This window comes from Bombyx mandarina, chromosome 08 (genome assembly GCF_030267445.1).
Source record: "Bombyx mandarina strain Sakado chromosome 08, ASM3026744v2".
Classification (NCBI taxonomy): Eukaryota; Metazoa; Arthropoda; class Insecta; order Lepidoptera; family Bombycidae; genus Bombyx; species Bombyx mandarina.
Genome location: NC_143215.1, coordinates 14,263,703 through 14,281,539, shown reverse-complemented (window position 1 = coordinate 14,281,539; position 17,837 = coordinate 14,263,703). Strand labels below are relative to the sequence as shown.

Genomic DNA, 17,837 nt, shown 5'->3' with positions numbered 1-17,837 from the left:
CAAAGGAGGATAGAGAAAAACGACTTTTTATCTTATTAATTGTACAATCCTTCAGTGAATCAACGGGCGTTGCCATAAATACAAATATGCACATGTTCATACATACGAGGGCGGCACTGAAAATTTCGGGAATTAACGAAGTGACACAACATTACTATTTAAAAATGTATTTATTGCTTTTCGAAGTATTCTCCGCGAAATTTGACACATTTTTCCATACGATGGAACCAATCATTGAAGCAACCATTCCATTCGGAAGTTGGGGTCTCCAAAATGGCCGTTTTGTAGGCGTCGACAGCTTCTTCAGGTGATGAAAATCTCTGTCCACGCAATTTATTCTTTATTTTAGGGAAAGTATAGAAATCATTAGGGCTTAGGTCGGGGCTGTACGGTTTGTGGACAGTGGCATATAACAAAATCATATACCTTCATATAACAAAATCAAAAAATCTTTCCAAACCAAAAATCAAAAATATTGCTCCGACGGCTATCTGCAAAAGCGGAATTGAATGACTTGGAATAGAATTAGCACAGTTACTATACAATAAAAATGTAGACCTCGAGTGTCGAGGATGATGGCGGCATTCATTGCGTTTTCCAGGTGAGCCTTGAGGTCGTTCCCTTGGCTTAGGGACCCCGCTGAACGTATTCATCGAACTCGGTAAAAAATTCGACTACAACTTAGCCCATGCATCAGCCTGCTTAGTTTCGGTTAGATCCGGTAGTAGATTCATTCGTGAATGAAGCAGCTGCTCTTGAGTTGTTAGGTCTCCTTCGGAAGCGCTCGGTCAGCTATTAGCAAATCCCACCCCTCTTAACTGAGCCTTTGCTCGCCCACCTGTCCTGTTGAAACTGGAGAGGCCTCCGGGCTACCAATAATCCTTCAATAATAAAAAAGGTCATTCACCCGACCAAGCGGATTGTCGGAGTAGTCGCAAAGCATATAACAATAGTGTAGTCGCAGAGCTCCCCGCTCAGTACTAATTAGTCATGTCATTGATAGTGTCCTTAGATAAGGCACAACTTGTTACTGATTTATTCTCGCTGGGCAAAGCGACCGCTCATTTTATTATATTACTTATACTAATAAATTTAATATGTCGGCGCAACATCGCTATTTAAACAAAAAATAGTTAAAGTTGACTGTTTCCTTAATGTTACGCATGTAAACAAGTGCTTAAGACGGTATTCAGGAGAATTCACGACTAAGCTACCCCACTTTCTGCTATAAATACGAGTGACTATTGTCGCACAAAACGTTCTCATTAGCGTAGAAGTTAACTCAAATTTGTGTGGAGGTGGAACGAATGCGTACGGTTGCCGCTTGGGGCGCTATTGTAATTTGAGTTAACTTTTACGCTATCGAGAACTTAAAAAACTCGCACTAAGCCCACTGGTCCGAAAAGTGGGTCGGCTGCTCAAATTGAGGCTTAAACTTCATGACTCAAAATAAATTGGGACCTCGCCAAGCCATGGTGGTAGAACCGCTTGTGAGTCCGCACGGTAGGTACCACCGCCCCGCCTATTTCTGCCGTGAAGCAGTAATGCGTTTCGGTTTGAAGGGTGCGGCAGCCGTTGTAACTATACTGAGACCTTAGAACTTATATCTCTAGGTGGGTGGTGGCATTTACGTTGTAGATGTCTATGGGCTCCGATAACCACTTAATATCAGATGGGCTGTGGCTTGTCCACCCATCTAAGCAATAAATAAATAAAAATTATTCTCACGTAACTGATTTCTTAGCGTCGTTGTACTATCAATCCATATTTTACTAAATCGATTTTGTATTTTCCCCTTCTAAAACATTTATCGTATCCACAGTCGATATTAGGGTATGTAACTCTGGGCATCGACTGTATTTAACATTCCCGATGCGATAACGGCCGACAATAATTGTAATGATAAACAACTCGAACAATAATTATTCAGTCGTAGAATTATAATCCAAACTCGTACTAGTGTAAAAACATTATCACCACAACTATTTATTAGGTAAAATTGCGGGTAGTTCGAAGGATTTTGTTAATTAAATTTAGTTACGAATAAATAAACAGAATAGATTAAAATTTGTGTAGGTATTTATAAAGTTTTGCATGATTTCATAGTGAGATTCTGGTTGAGTTTTGTTACATTTTTGATGTGTCCAAATCTTGTTTTGCGACAAAAGCGATGATCCGCCACCGACGTCGTATGTTTGAGGAAGTAAGTAATTTATTAATGAATATTTAAATTGTTTTATTCAATTATAATGGCCGCTATGGGTAACTTACTTTGTGTTTCGGACTTTATTTATTTATTTATGTACACACAGAAAACAAGACATAGTACAGAGTAATAGGAAAATTATGTACAAAGGCACTGCTTATTTCTTTAAGAAATCTCTTCCAGCAGACCTGCGGGAGGCTAATTAGAATAATAATAAAAAGTGATGAGTGTGTGTAGAACAAATAACACATAACTAAAATAGCAAATACAACATGAGAATTATAGTAATGCACATACACATAGCAAATATTATAAGTAACACAGTAACACAGTTTAGTTGTAATACTAAATTCCTTTCTCAGTCAAAAAGTTTTATATATAGGCATATAGACTCCAAAGATGCAAACATATTTTTCGTAGATTTCTTCAGCAGGAACGCGTAGACTTGTGACTTACCCTGTGGTTAATATTATAAATTGTAAGGCATATTTGCATTGTGGCCGTATTGTTTGTATTGTGGTGATTCTAATTGCACTGGGCCAACATACCCAGTAACTATACCCGGCCCTATCAATAACTGATACTAACAAAATAAAATTACCATTTAAATTTTAACATGACATTGTTATACCGTTTTTGTGCAAAATAATTGTTAATTGCTACTGCAACAATAGACTATTGAAGCGAAAGTAATAATATTATTGTGTTATTATTGTACCTCGATACGTAAGCAAATCATGTTAATAGGTTTTCTTGATGCTGGTGAATGTATCGTAAAAATATTCATTCGCGTGAATAAAACACAGGTCAATTAAAAAAGAAGCTACCAATGATATTAACTTTTTAACTGACTTCCAACGAGGAATTTCTTCGTTATGTATGTTTTGTATTCGGGATCATCTTTTAATTTATTTATTTTTTGCCTATTCCGAATCTGCAACTAGGGACTTTGAAAATGTTGAATTTTCTGTGCTACCGGATACACGGACTAGTCTACAAAACGTACCGAGAATAAAAGTCTGATCCAATAGTGCAGTAGACATTGTCACTAAGTTTTTTTTTATTTTTTTATTGCCCATGTAGGCAGACGAGCATACGGCCCACCTGATGGTGAGTGGTTACCGTCGCCCATGGACTTCAGCAATGTCAGGGGCAGAGCCAAGCCGCTGCCGCTGCCTATCTATCAATTAGCCGATTGTTAATAATCAAAAACGTTTAAACTCTATCTGAACAGACGATCAGGCATTATTTAAATGAACATTATTTTTTTCTACAGTTGTCAATGAAGGAATGGGACATACCTTATGATGACGTGAAGATATTCGAGGTGATAGGGGCGGGCAGGTTCGGCACCGTCTGCCGGGGCAGCTGGCACGGAGCCGTCGCCGTGAAGCTGCTGCACGTGCTGCCGCTCAGCGACGACGGCTCGCTGCTCGACACCTTCAAGCATGAGGTATCCCCCCTTACGGAGAAATCCCTTCAAGTACATATGAAACACATCGCGCCTTTAGAATAATAAAGATCCAACCCAGAAAATGTATTTTTTTTTCGGAAACATCAAATAAAGTTTTCAAACCGAAAAGACGGAGTGAAAGAGACCGGTGGATAAGTTTATTTCTTTTTATGCTACTTTTGATCACAGACATCTACAACGTAAATGCGCCACCCACCTTGAGATACAAGTTCTAAGGTCTCAGTATAGTTACAACGGCTGCCCGACCCTTCAAACCGAAACGCATTACTGCTTCACGGCAGAAATAGGCGGTGGAGGTACCTATCCGCGCGGACTCACAAGAGGTCCTACCACCAGTAATTACGCAAATTATAATTTTGTTGAGTTTTGTTGCAAAGTGTGGATGTTGTCGCCGCTCGTTGGTTTTAAGTGAATCGCAGTCCATAGAGGCTGCTATTTCGTCGAATATCAGTGTGATCAATTTAATTTTTTTATAGATTCTTTGTACATAGTTGAATGGGAATCGAAAAATTTGGCAATTGATTTGAACAAGTTACAGACGGACTTGGTATTGTGGGAGTGAGGAAAGTGAAGCTTTTGGAATTAGTTAATAATAAAATGCCTTAACCAAAGAAGAACAATATGTTTTATGAACTTGAAATGTAAGGCGTACAAAATGGAGAGGTCGATGACCGCCCACTATACGTCCCGTAGGCATCGTACCCGCAAGCACAATTTTTTTTTACTCTTTGTGTACGTGTCAGAGAGTATACGCTTCTATTTTGTGTAGTACATTAAGTTTCACTCATCATTAATGTCGATTAGGTTTCAATATTCCGGAAGACCCGTCACGAGAACCTGGTCCTGTTTATGGGGGCCTGCATGAAGCCGCCCCGGCTCGCGATAGTGACGTCACTGTGCAAGGGCATGACGCTCTACACGCACATCCACCTGCGGAAGGACAAGTTCACCGCCAACAAGAGCGTGCTCGTGGCGCAGCAGATCTCACAGGTGAGATTGTTGGTTATATGTCGTCGATACTTACGTGGTAGGAACTCTTGTGACTCCGCACGGGTAGTTACCACCACCCTGCCTATTTCTGCCGTGAAGCAGTAATGCGTTTCGGATTGAAGGGCGGAGCAGCCGTTGTAACTACACTACCTTAGAACTTACATCTCAAGGTGGGTGGTGCATTTACGTTGTAGATGTCTATGGGCTTCAGTAACCATCTAACACCAGATGGGTTGTGAGCTAGTCCAACCATATAAGCAAAAAAAAATATTGAAGGGTCCTCTCACCGTAGCCGTTCGTCATAACCCACTCAGAGTCGCTGGCGACGTTTACCTTGCGATATCTATGGGCCCTGGTAACCAGTTAACACACCAGGTTGACCGTGAACTTTGTTCATCACAACTATGGTGTAAGGAGTGTCGCGTAATGAATAGCATCTGATGTTACAGCATTAAGAAGTTTTTGCGTAAAAGAGGACCAGAAATTCTTGATTCCTCAAAAGATTCCGCGTTTAAAATACGAACCAGGGTATCATTCAGAATGTTCTCGACGAAAAATTGGTTTGTTTTTCACAGGGTATGGGCTACCTACACGCCCGAGGCATCATCCACAAGGACCTGAAGACGAAGAACATTTTCCTCGAGAGCGGGAAGGTGGTCATCACGGATTTTGGTCTCTTCAGCGTCACTAAATTGTGCTTCGGGAATAAGTTAGTATAAATGTATTGAGATTTATTGACGGGAACACGATGTATAAAGCTACGTGGATTGCTTTAGTTTTGTTAAGAGTTTAAGTGTATGTGAAAGAGCGCTGTTTGTAGAGAAACAAAATTACTGGATATGACATCCAAACTGACCATTCTCAGGAATTTTCCATGATTGTATTGAGAGATTAAATTCCACTACCTCATCGAATACCTGTACGGTGTGGTCTCATCACGCCGCATTTCCAAAAACTTCATTAAAATTAAAATAAGATTTGACCTAAAGGTCTTAGTTACCAGGTCAGAAAATCCCTTTAAAAAAAAGCAAGTGGTGAATAGACCTGTATCCGCCAGCCAGTGCGGCGAAGTGCATTGTACAACGGGTGCTCCGGCTATTTCGAACCGGAGCGCCTGACTGTCCCGCGCCGACTGATGCGTGTTGTTCCGCAGCGCCCGCGGCGACAGTCTCGGCATCCCATCGGGCTGGCTGTGCTACCTGGCGCCCGAGATCATCCGCGCCCTCCGCCCTCACGCCTCCCTGCTCCTGCCCTTCTCGAAGGCCACCGACATATACGCTTTTGGGTGTGTATTCATATTCCCGTTTTTTTTTCTTTTCTTAGATGTGATGCTCTTTTAACGTGGTCACCGGAGCGCATAGACGTCAATTTCAGTCTCAGTTATTACAGTAAAGCGACCGCCTCTCCCTTCAAACCGAAACGCATTACTGCTTTACGACAGAAATAGGTAGGGTGGCGGTACCTACCCGTGCGGACTCTACCGCCGGTAAGGAGGAGTCTAATTCAGATGTGAGGAACACGTATAATGCTGCTGGGCTTCATAGCAGCTGACACTGTAACTTTAGGCGCTGGACGAGCATTTAGTGGTGTAATTGGAGTACTTAACAGTAGGCAGCAGCTTGGCTCTGCCCTTGGTATTGATGACGTTCTTGAGCGACGGTAACCACTCATCATCAGGTAGGCCGTATGCTGGTTTGCCTGCAAGGGCAATAAAAATATTATTACCGTCAAATAGAAAATTGTAGATCTGGCTCGAAGGACCATCACCTTATTTTTAAACAAAAACATGGCTAATTATACTGTTTAAAAAAAACCATTAGATTATTCTATTTACGTAATTTTAATATACTGTCCATATTTCAGCACGGTTTGGTACGAACTCCTCTGCGGCGAATTTCCCTTCAAGGGTCAACCTCCGGAGTCGATCATTTGGCAAGTCGGTAAGGGCGTGAAGCAGTCCCTTGCGAACATGCAAGCTTCTAGGGATATAAAGGTAAAAAGTACTCATTTGTATTTAAACTCAAAATGAAGGTAGTTTTTAAAAAAACTTATCCTCGGAGAAATATATCGGATATGTTTTGGAACCCGCAATCTACACGTAGGCAGTCACACAATGTGTCATTGACTCCGCGTGACTGCTGATATTAAATTGCATTACATTACGCGCTGTAAAAAAAACAAAAGTCGAAACAATTTTTCGGTTTCGGGTTCTTTATACCCGGTTTTATTATCCGTGCGTAATAATCTTATCATTATTCTAATTAACACTAAGTACACGCGATAGCTGAACCGTAATTGGATTGCGAAACGTTATCGGAAGTTTTCTTTTCTTAGCTTACGGACGCGGATGAGTTCAAGGCCCAATTGTTGGTAAGTCGTCTGTAGATGAAACACGGCAACCATGCATGTCCTGTCCACCCGTGTTTTGTAGACAATCATGAGGTCGTGGGGTTTTCATTAACGTGATAAAAGAAAAATATAGAGAAAAAAGGATCAAAGATATCCTTAGTTTCTTAACTATTTGTGCCTTACGAGGTATTCTGTAAACGAAATCGAATTTCTCTAGCGAAATTGGAAATTCACCATAAAGTCTTAATCACTTAGAGTTGTATCTGTGTCAGTTTTCAAGCTGCAAATCTATTTAGTGGAAATAATGATTTAAAAAAAAAACGAAATATGAATTTTTCAACTTAATGTTGATCACTAAACATATTTGTAGCTGAAGCAGTGGAGTTAAGATTTGCTTAATGAATAGCGTTAGTAATTAATTTAATTATTTTATTACAACGCCATCTGTTGTAAAGGAATCATAGTAGAGTTCGTAGTTCGAGTAGAAGAAAAAGAAACTACTATCTTGTCAAGAAAAATCTTGTCAAAATTTAAAAGAAGCTCGATTATTTCTTTGTTTCCGAGAATTATTTGAATCTTGAAAAACGGGAAACATAAAAAGATAATGCACTTGAGCTATACTTAGAAATGTTTGGAAGATTTTAGAAAGAAAAGTTTTTTTTTTTATCTCAATACGACATTCTAGATATTGCATAGTTACCATAAATATTACGGATCGTGCGCACATGACAGAAATAGTTCTGCGAAGCACTGCTCTTGCTGGGGCCAGTGTTATTAATATTTCGTTTCGTGTCTTTTCTCTCAGGACATCCTGATGGTATGTTGGTCGTATCGTGCAGCTGACCGTCCCGATTTCCCGTCTCTCCTCAACACTCTACAGAAGCTTCCCAAGAAGAGACTGGCGCGCTCTCCATCCCACCCCGTGCACCTGTCCAGGTCCGCTGACTCGGTCTTCTGAGGAAGACCTCCCCAGTGCAACTCGCCGGACTTCGGGCGCTCAGTGCAGTCGGTGCCGAGATACGTCGCTTTCGAGATCAATCTATGAGGTTCGGTTGTGCGACTCTGGACACTAAGTTCACCGTGTTAAGGTCCAAAGTGGTCATACGTTCAGAAAGAAATTACTATGGAACCGCCTTTAAATCGGTGTCTCATTTCAGTGATAGTTTTACTTAAGTTATGATTTGCCCATGCGATTCTTAACTCTAAGTAAATTGAATCGAGGTGGAAATTCTAGATCCTTTATCATAATTTACCGAATCGAACCACTTTGAGATTGTGCATAATGGTCTATTTAGCTAAAGAACTGCTTTAGAATCTGCGTCAAACAATTCCGATAGATATCAACTTGAAATAATTGGAATTTATTAAGTATTTCAAATTATATTGAAGTACTTTTGTTTGTGTATGTTCGGGTATACACCCAAAAGGGGTTTAACTCGTCTTTTGAAATAATTTAAAGGCAACGATAATTATATTACATAACATAGTTGTTTCATTAGAATCAAATTTCAGAGTCATTTTTAATAAGTCTTTGAATATTATGGATTTGAAAATAAGTACATACTTGTGTTTTATATCAAAATCAGAGGCAATGAATTCTAGACCCTATCGACTTGCACATAAGTAATTGTTTTGTATCAAAATCAGACATACTCAAATGTTTCACCTGAACAATTAGAAACTTCTTCGTTGAATTGTCAATTGCACAAATTTATACAAGACTTGTGCATCTTAAAATTTTGTCAATGCCTCGTAGTCACAGTTGTTGAGGTAGGCTGAATTGGAGATCAAGTCATAATAGTTTTCCATGTGATTCTGAACTAAAGTTACAAGAAAATACAGTCGATTTGTTTGGCAATGTCTGTTTTAAAGAAAACCAAAGCCGGAGCTACTGTATTTTTTTTTATGTCAGGCAATTTTGGACCTTACGAATTACGCCTCCAAACTATTATTTTATTATATTGTACTTTGTTTTACTTACGATATAGCTACAATAAAAACAATTACAAAACGTATGGACGTTAACTGAAACTGTTTTTGAGTTAATATGTATAAGCACTTCGATTTTGAGATTATCGCTAAGGTTCACCACAATTTTACGGTCGAACAAACGGGGAGTGCCGCCTAAAAACGAAACGTAAAACGAAATGTTCCTAGTCTAACAAGACGTTCAGTAAAATAAATTAGAATTTTATTTTAATTGAAGGACGAAGCATTATGTACTAATTATTATTTTCTGTATTAAAAAAAAAAAAGACGAACTACCCAAATAGTGTTTTATATTGTTATTTATGAACTGAAGAAATTTATAGCAGAACATGCTATTAGATAGCAGGTGAAGAATTTAAATGTGTTAAGCTTAAAATTCAGTGTAACCCGAAAACGTATTGCCCATGTGAAAGTAAATAGATTTTATCTGATAAAATACCCACCCAAAACATTGTTTTGTTAATTGATGTTGGAAGTCAGTCCTTTGGAATGCATTACTCACTACAGGAACTAGCGGAATGAACGTACCAGAGCACTGGCTCAAAATAGGACTTATGTACCTAGAAGTACATACTACTTAATTAGGAAATTTAATATTCTGATTATTTATTTTTTCTTCTAAGCAAAATTTTATTTCTAAACATACAACATATTTATAACTTGATAATTAAAATCTGAAAAAAACCAATAAACTCATATATATATTTTTTTTATCAGATATAAACTTAATTGTTATTACAGATTTTTTGTACTTTGAAGAAGTTAACTCCCAAATTTATCTTTCCTTTAAGATGTAATTGCATTCATATAACAAACGGGTTAATGATACTTAGTGTATATTAATAAATATTGTAAAATATGTAATAAAGAACTTTGTAAGTATAAATATCTTGATCTCTTTTTAACAATAGAATTAAATTATATTTTGATATTTAATTATTGATTAAAAGAAAAAAGATACATGAGAATTGACTGCTTTGTTGATATGAAAAATTTAATATAATAATATGTAAATAAATGTGTACAGTGTTACGTATTTTATGCTGTGATTCATATTCTATAATCTATAGCATTGTTTTTTTAATACTTTTGCCTCGATCTTTAACAGAAAGTAGAAAGTTGAGTTAGTGTAAATAAAACTTATTGTTGTTTAATTAATACATACAACATACATTCAATGGAAATTAAACTTGACCTATAGCTCCAGTTTGAAGTTTGGGAATGTCAATTGTTAAAAGTCAAAGTCGAACACAGTTTGACCCATACAAAGTTAAAAAACTTATTTGTTCTCCTTACCTTTGTAACTAAAATAGTTTTAAAGAAAAATTACATACTTACTTTAATAAATTGTTGTTAAAAGACTAAAAAATAATTGATATGAATAATTTAAATAAATTCACCATTGCAGGAATGTGTTGAGAAATAACATAAAAGTGGAAATATATTAGAAATAGTGAAAAATAAGGGTATTATTTTTGCTGAACGACCAACTCAAGTTTGTTGAATTTACATAAGAAAATATCGTTAAATTAGTCTTAAATTATAATTAAAGTGTTCCGATGATAATGTAAATATTGTTTGATTCTGTGACTACATTTTTAAAGAGTTCTGAAGTGAAAAATCTTTTAAAATAAACAGCAAAAAATATAAAAACCTATACGAAGACTTTGTTATTATGTATATATTGTGGCTTTGTTCAAATTTAATATGAAATGTATTTATGTCATAAGTATTGGAATGCTACATGTCCTGAATAAAACATAGCAGTTTTCATTATGTATTGAGATTTCATAATTAGATTAGCATTTGCCAAAATAAAATTTCCATCACTGTTTTAGTTTTGTTTCCTTTACGGGATCTGCTTGTAGTCTACCTATATGCAAAATGTCAATTGACATTAGTCAGGTTCTCTCATTGAATTTTTTTCTCAATTCGACCGGGTATCCGTAAACGGATTCCGTAGAAGGTTCTCTCATTTATGTTCAATCTGAGAGCTGACTTCCATTCACCACTAGAAACTTAACATATGAAAATTCTGTATGATATTATAACTTTATAAATGTTTTTCTTTCAAATGGTTTTTCTGGGACCCAGAACATGAAACCTTTAAATTTTCTTAATTGAAGATTTTGTAAATGTATTTAGTTTCTTAAAAAGAAAACAAATTTCTTTAATAAGGTTTTTCTTTTATTTTAGCTTACATGACCTGCGAGTAAAACTGCTATGTTCTTACACATACTTTTAATTTCATCGTTACTCAAATATTCTGAGCCCAAAATCGCGTTTCCTAGAGCCAATGTCTCTCTCATAGTGTTTGCTTTGATCCAAATCCTTCCATTCATGCCAGCTGCTAATTCAAATGGCCATTCGTTCTTTAATGAGTTCAATAATGGACAATGTGGGTTTAATATTTTTCTGATTAAATTCAACGAGCATTTGAACACGAATCCTTCTTCTAATACTCCTAGTCGGCCTTTTTTTCCATGCGAATCAACGCACACAAGCTCAGGTTCCATATCTTTGCTTGCGTTTAACATTTTCGCGTATACAACATCGCCTGTTTTGATTGCGGGACGGTTTTTCTTCGTTGCTCCTTCGAACGACAGATATGACAGCGATGCGGCACAACTCCCCCCGACGTCCACACGGAAAATATCGCCCGCTTTCTGTACCACGGTACCGATCACATTTTCACCTCTAGAAGGCACATAGCGCTTCTGATAATTGTCCACCCAGTATGTATTTGGTGTTCGTTTCCGTAATACGCCTGGTTTTGTTATGAAAACACCGTTAATTTCTTTGCGAAGACCAGGACCTAGTAGAACTTTTCCTTTTTCGCCAGCCGCCACGATCTCTGGACAGTGATCTCCAGGTAAAACTACATCATCTATTGAAATGTTCATGATATTTTTGTTCTATTTTAGTGAGAATTTTAAAGCAACACACAAATAAATACAATACCCTAACCTCTAAAACAGCAATGTTTATTTGGCTTGATTGGTCCATCCAATAGGCAAAGAAAACATAGCGTATAGGTACCTACCAGTTTTTTTAAAATAATCCTGACTTTAGGTTCCATCACAGAATACCATAATAAGTCTAGAAAAGCTGCGTAATCATAGTCAAATAAATTAACTTGACTTCATTTCATTATATCATTTCATTATCAATATACCACAATATTTAAATGATAGTATATGATCTGATACTTTTGCCTTTCCAGATGGAAAAATACAACTATTGCTATTACTTTGACACTTTTGACAGTTGACTAACTCGCAGTGCCTAGTGGTTTGCACATGTTCGCTGTTTACATATCACCGGAAAACTAATTCGGAGTATTAGTTATATTAAAATGCCCGCAGTAATTGAAAATGACGTAATAAAATACAAGGGCAGCAATTACTTTCGTCAAAGATTGCTGCTTTCGACTCTCAGTGGGCGTGCTATTAAAATAGAAGACATTCGCAGTACCAACGATGACCCGGGTCTTCGGGAATATGAAGTCAGTTTAATTCGGTTACTAGATAAAGTGACGAATGGCACGAGAGTCGAGCTGAGCGAAACCGGTACTTCAGTATATTACCAGCCTGGTATACTGATTGGTGGACAAGTTAATCACAACTGTTATACCCAGAGAGGGATAGGTAAGTGGTCTTCAATAAAGTTTCTACTCACGTCAAATACGTTATTAGGAATGTAGTTTTTCTAAATTAGAAGATTATATATTAGTTTGATTACATATGATACAGCTGGAAATTCAGACAATTCAGCATACACATTCTCCTGATACCTAAAAGCATGCTTTTAGAGTCTATTTCAGTGGAGCAAGGCATGGACATAATACAGATTGTTAATATCTACTATAGTATGGGATAATAAATCTTTTGTCAGGCATGGAACCGTCTAGGAGAGTCCAGTTTAAATACTAAAATAAATTTTGACAGAGTGAGGATGCCTTGGTTGTTTTTGAAAGTAGTTTTAGTGACATCAGCTTGACTGATGTAACTATCTAAACTAAATTTAACCATACCATGGTCTAAACATTAACTCAACATTTAAATACTTCATATTATCTTCATCCTCAGGGTGACAAATTGAAATTAAACAATAAACCTTTTTAGGTTATTATCTTGAAGTTCTGCTAGCACTGGGACCATTCTGTAAGGAACCTTTAAATGCAGTCCTACAAGGAGTAACCCACAGTGACCTAGATGTATCAGTGGACAAAATAAAGACGGCAGCTCTACCTGTGCTCCTTAAATTTATTCTTGTCGACGATGGCTTGGATCTGAAAATTGTGAGAAGAGGTTAGTTTTGATCAAAGTTATTTGTTAACAAGTAACATGACTTCCTCTAGAAACATTGCTATCCACCAGTGAGATTTGAAAATATAGTTTTAATGCAGTGCCCTAAAGCAACAATGAGTTCCTCAAAAAGTAAATTTGATTAGATAATCTCTTAAAAATTTCTATAATGTTGCATTTTAATCATCAAAATTATAAAATTTTTCAAAAATAACTGACATTAAAATTTTCATGAATCAGTAAACAATATGTTTTTTCATGTTGTTTATTAGGAGTTTAAAGGAATTAATTATGTTAATGTTTTGTGTGTCTCCACCTTAACTATCTGCTATTTTTTAAATGACGCATGACAAAATATGTATGTAAGTGGGTTAATAAAAAAATGAATTTTGCAGAAAACTGATCAGATTTATTTGTATTTAGGTTTTTTTTTTCTAAGCTGCCGTCGTTTTTGCTTATTATACCGTGACATTGGCAAAATGTCTAAGGTGTTGGAGCCAATTTTGTTTATAAAAAAAAAGTCTAGTATCTGATATGTCCTTTAAAGAAATTTACAATAACTTGTCACCTATATTACAGGAGCACCGCCATTAGGTGGAGGCGAAGTTGTTTTTAAATGTCCAGTCAAACGTCATCTCCGACCTCTACAATGGACCAAATGGGGTCTCGTGAAGAGAATAAGAGGAATAGTTTATGCTTTAAGGGTGTCTCCTACAATGGCTAACAGAGTTGTTGAAGCTGCTAAAGGGGTGAGAAAATTGTTTTTGTACACTGTAAAATATCAAAGAAGATGAGCCTAACTAGTGTTTTTTTCTATTATATTCAAAGAAGATAAGCCTAACTAGTGTTTTTTTCTATTATATTATTTATCGGTTAATTAGTTTAAGTAGTATCAAGTGGCATTAACCACCTATAGACCTGACAACTCTAATTTTGCCATACATACATAAGGGCTAGATTTCAATTGACTAATATCAGAACTATCGTACCTGTAAATGCATTACTTAGTGGTAGTAATAGGCAATGGGCTTACACACTACAATATTTTTAGGTATAAGGATGAGACTATAAAGTAAGTTGATAACAAATTTTTGACGTGACAACGTCTTATAATTCGATCGAGCCGGCTGCACGCACGAAAAACATGACTCATGCGGCGTTACCTCGCTCTAAGACGTTCCATTTAAGGCTTGAAGTGAAAGCGAGAGCGCGCACGAGCGACAATATCTATCAAATAAATAAAATGAAAATTTTTTTTTGAAAAATGAAACCATTCCATCAGTATTTTCTTATGACGTTGTCACTCACATTCAACTATCATCAGTAAACCAATTTTACAGACAACCGATTTTTTGAATAACATGTTACATTCATAGACTTTCATCAGTTGTAGGCCCTTCTGTGATGTATTTTCTCCAATTATAATGAATTTACTAACTCACATTTAAGGAATTCATTATGTGTCTTCCTCTGCAATTCTATAAAAATTCACATTTAGAATCTTTATATTTCAGGTGATGCTTAATTTTCTACCGGATGTCTACATCAACACGGACCAGTGTCGAAGGTCGAACGCTGGCAAGAGTCCGGGCTTTGGAGTCAGTCTTGTTGCTGAAACCGATGAGAAAACCTTTTATTGTGCTGAAGCAGTAAGTGTCAAATGACTACTCGACTACTGTTTGAAAACTGAAAATGGCTTATGTTTATTTTTATTTTTAACTGCTTATTTTATGTCTTGATTGATTTGTCATAACAGAGGGTCAGAACCTCAATAGACTTCTGAACTAAGTTTCTGCAAATATAACAGCTCACAACTTGTCTCACTGGAGTTGATATAGTTGTCTTAGTGGGCTCTGACAATTTTGCAAAATGTTTTGAAGATCTTGTTGAGTCGCTCTGTTGTTGAACAACTTGGCCCTTTACGAACCATTTATTTACATTAAATCAATGACTGGGATTTCCAACAATATTGTAAAATCTCATTTATAATTACATGGTAAATCTAATTATCTTCATTTATAATTTAGTAAGTAGTTCAGCAGCAAAGCTTTTGACTAAATCCTGACTCGTTTCAGAAATCAGTCGAAGGAGGTAAAGGTGAAATTACATTGCCAGAAGATATAGGCCAGGAGTGCGCACAGAAGTTACTGGACGAGATATACCGCGGCGGTACTGTGGATTCCGCCTTCCAGTGGCTGCTGGCTCTGTGGATGGCGCTCGGACAGAAAGATGTTAGCGAGTGTATTGTAAGTACGCAAAGTCTCTAATGGTAACGCCCTCAAAGATAACCCGGTGGGCTGTGAGCTTGTCCACCCGTCTAAGTAATAGAAAATTGTAAAAAATTAGTACACACTTTCTCAACGGGTCCCACTTCTATTGTTGTATCTATGTTGTTTCCTTTTTATTGCTTAGATGGATGGACGAGCTTACGGCCCATCTGGTGTTAAGTGGTTACCGGAGTCCATAAACCCCTACAACGTAAACACTGCCACCTGCCTCGAGACATGGTTCGAAGGTCTTAGTTTTAAAAGTACAACGGCTGCCCCACCCTTCAAACCGAAACACATTACTGTTTCACGGCAGAAATAGGCGGGATGGTGGTACCTACCTGTGCGGGGACCCACAAGACATCTTACCGACAGTAGTTACAGAAAAAACAATATTATTTCAGGTGGGACCCCTTTCAGACTACACGATATCATTTCTCCAGCATTTGAAGGAGTTTTTTGGTGTGATGTTCAAGTTAGAAGTCCAACGAACCGACATCGATGATGAGGCCTCTGATGATGAAGATGAGACGTCTGTAGCTCAGAAGATCAAAATGACTTGCGTCGGCATTGGATATGTCAATATTAGTAAACGTACTTTGTAATAGATTACAATGTTGTTTTATTGTATTCATTTTATTTATTTTATTTTACTGGTGGTAGGACCTCTTGTGAGTCCGGATGGGTAGGTACCACCACCCTGCCTATTTCTGCCCTGAAGCAGCAATGCGTTTCGGTCTGAAGGATGGGGCAGCTGTTATAACTGTACTGAGACCTTAGAACTTATATCTCAAGGTGGGTGGCGCATTTACGTTGTAGATGTCTATGAGCTCCAGTAACCACGTAACACCAGGTGGGCTGTGATCTCGTCCACCCATTTAAGCAATAAAAAAAAAGTACTAAATTATTATTTTTAAGTCGAAAAATGTACTTTATGGAAACATAAGTTATTGTAATACTATATCTGGATGTAATAACTCCCTTTAATTAGCTTGAACTAAGTATTTTAAGTAACGAGATCTTTGGGACGTTCGATTAACTTGAAAAATCGCACAGGCACTAAGGACATCGCTCTAATATCCGTACTATGGAAAGTAGAGGTAAGGAGAACCATCTCTGTGTGTAAAAAGTGTCCGTTAAAATCTGCTAAATAAGGGTGGCGCTACAGTAGCAACCGGGTAAATTTAAAAAAAGGCGCTGTGAGTTATTAGAATAATATAGAGAAATAAAAAAGGAGAAAGAACTGTAAGCACTACACAATCACAAAAAGTATTCTATTTAAAGCTGATAAGAAAATGCAATCCACGTGTCTCCACGTTTTACCACAGCAATAATTTTAGGTTATATTGACGAAATTAGTTTGGACTACGTAAACATGTAAGGTCTTATATATTACACTGTCACTAACTACTCTAGTCATTAAATATACTAAATTTTCTAACTCAGCATACTTCAATCAGTTAACAACTGCTCAATTCATATCGTACCTTGTGCCTATGCTAGCGCCATTCTGGAGGATTTTTGAACTATTATTTAAGTGCTGAAAGTGGAACACTTTTTCAAGCTTCTCCCATATGAGACAGTTCTCCTTACCTCCACCCTCCATAATCCTGACCAATATCAACAGATAAAAAATATATGAAATGAATGATTCGGTTAACTATTAAGTGTGTTTGTTTCATTTTTAAACTAATATAATTATTTATTACATTACTCCATAGTGCTTTAATTACTCGGGTGGCTAAATTTGATAACCATTATGAAACGTATAAGCAATACCAGAAAAATTAGTCAACAAATAGTGATGGAGTGTAGTTAATGTAACATTCAGAAAGAAATACCAATTTTAAGTCTCCTTTATTTCCTTAACGATACATTCAGTGACATTCACATTCCTTAAAACTAATACTCAATAAGGCACATTCTACTATTTATAAAAAAAAAAAAAAGAAATTAAGTTTATTTTTAAACTATTATAGATAATACATAATTTAACATAGTATAAACACTTATAAAAGGTAGTAAAAAACAAAGAGAATTAACAGGTTCCTTTATACTACCCGACATGAATTAATTAAGAATCTATGATTTATGTATTTTTTACAACAATAAGTAATTAGGTACCTACTTAAATGTATTCGGTGTGTGCTGTTGAAACTTTTCGAAAATTAAAAGTTACAAATATACTAGTTCTTTTTATGTTATCTAAAAGATAGCTAAATTTTTTAACATTGAGTATCATAATGGCAGTGTAA

General features: G+C 36.6%; 3 protein-coding genes across 5 annotated transcripts in view; 2 read left to right on the top strand and 1 right to left on the bottom strand.

Annotated features, from left to right (window-relative positions):
* The window catches only part of ksr (kinase suppressor of ras), a 29,176-nt gene extending 18,334 nt beyond the window's left edge, over window positions 1-10,842 (top strand). For 2 of the 3 annotated variants that reach the window (XM_028180197.2, XM_028180196.2), the window contains exons 13-19: window positions 3,483-3,659; window positions 4,485-4,670; window positions 5,246-5,379; window positions 5,824-5,955; window positions 6,534-6,663; window positions 7,005-7,040; window positions 7,825-10,842. In XM_028180197.2, the coding sequence (XP_028035998.2) occupies window positions 3,483-3,659; window positions 4,485-4,670; window positions 5,246-5,379; window positions 5,824-5,955; window positions 6,534-6,663; window positions 7,005-7,040; window positions 7,825-7,977 (948 nt within the window). In that variant the 3' untranslated portion in view covers window positions 7,978-10,842. The remainder of the gene's footprint in view (window positions 1-3,482; window positions 3,660-4,484; window positions 4,671-5,245; window positions 5,380-5,823; window positions 5,956-6,533; window positions 6,664-7,004; window positions 7,041-7,824) is intronic. The other variant, XM_028180198.2, reaches the window with a different exon arrangement.
* Window positions 10,843-11,173: 331 nt separating this feature from the next.
* Rrp40 (exosome complex component Rrp40) lies at window positions 11,174-12,019 on the bottom strand. Its single transcript, XM_089729274.1, has one exon. The coding sequence runs from the start codon at window positions 11,909-11,911 to the stop codon at window positions 11,201-11,203; it is 711 nt and encodes a 236-aa protein (XP_089585400.1). The 5' UTR covers window positions 11,912-12,019; the 3' UTR covers window positions 11,174-11,200.
* Window positions 12,020-12,264: 245 nt separating this feature from the next.
* Rtc1 (RNA terminal phosphate cyclase 1) lies at window positions 12,265-16,191 on the top strand. Its single transcript, XM_028180172.2, has 6 exons — window positions 12,265-12,655; window positions 13,133-13,318; window positions 13,895-14,064; window positions 14,830-14,964; window positions 15,391-15,561; window positions 15,987-16,191. The coding sequence occupies exons 1-6, from the start codon at window positions 12,364-12,366 to the stop codon at window positions 16,185-16,187; spliced, it is 1,155 nt and encodes a 384-aa protein (XP_028035973.2). The 5' UTR covers window positions 12,265-12,363; the 3' UTR covers window positions 16,188-16,191.
* Window positions 16,192-17,837: the final 1,646 nt, after the last annotated feature.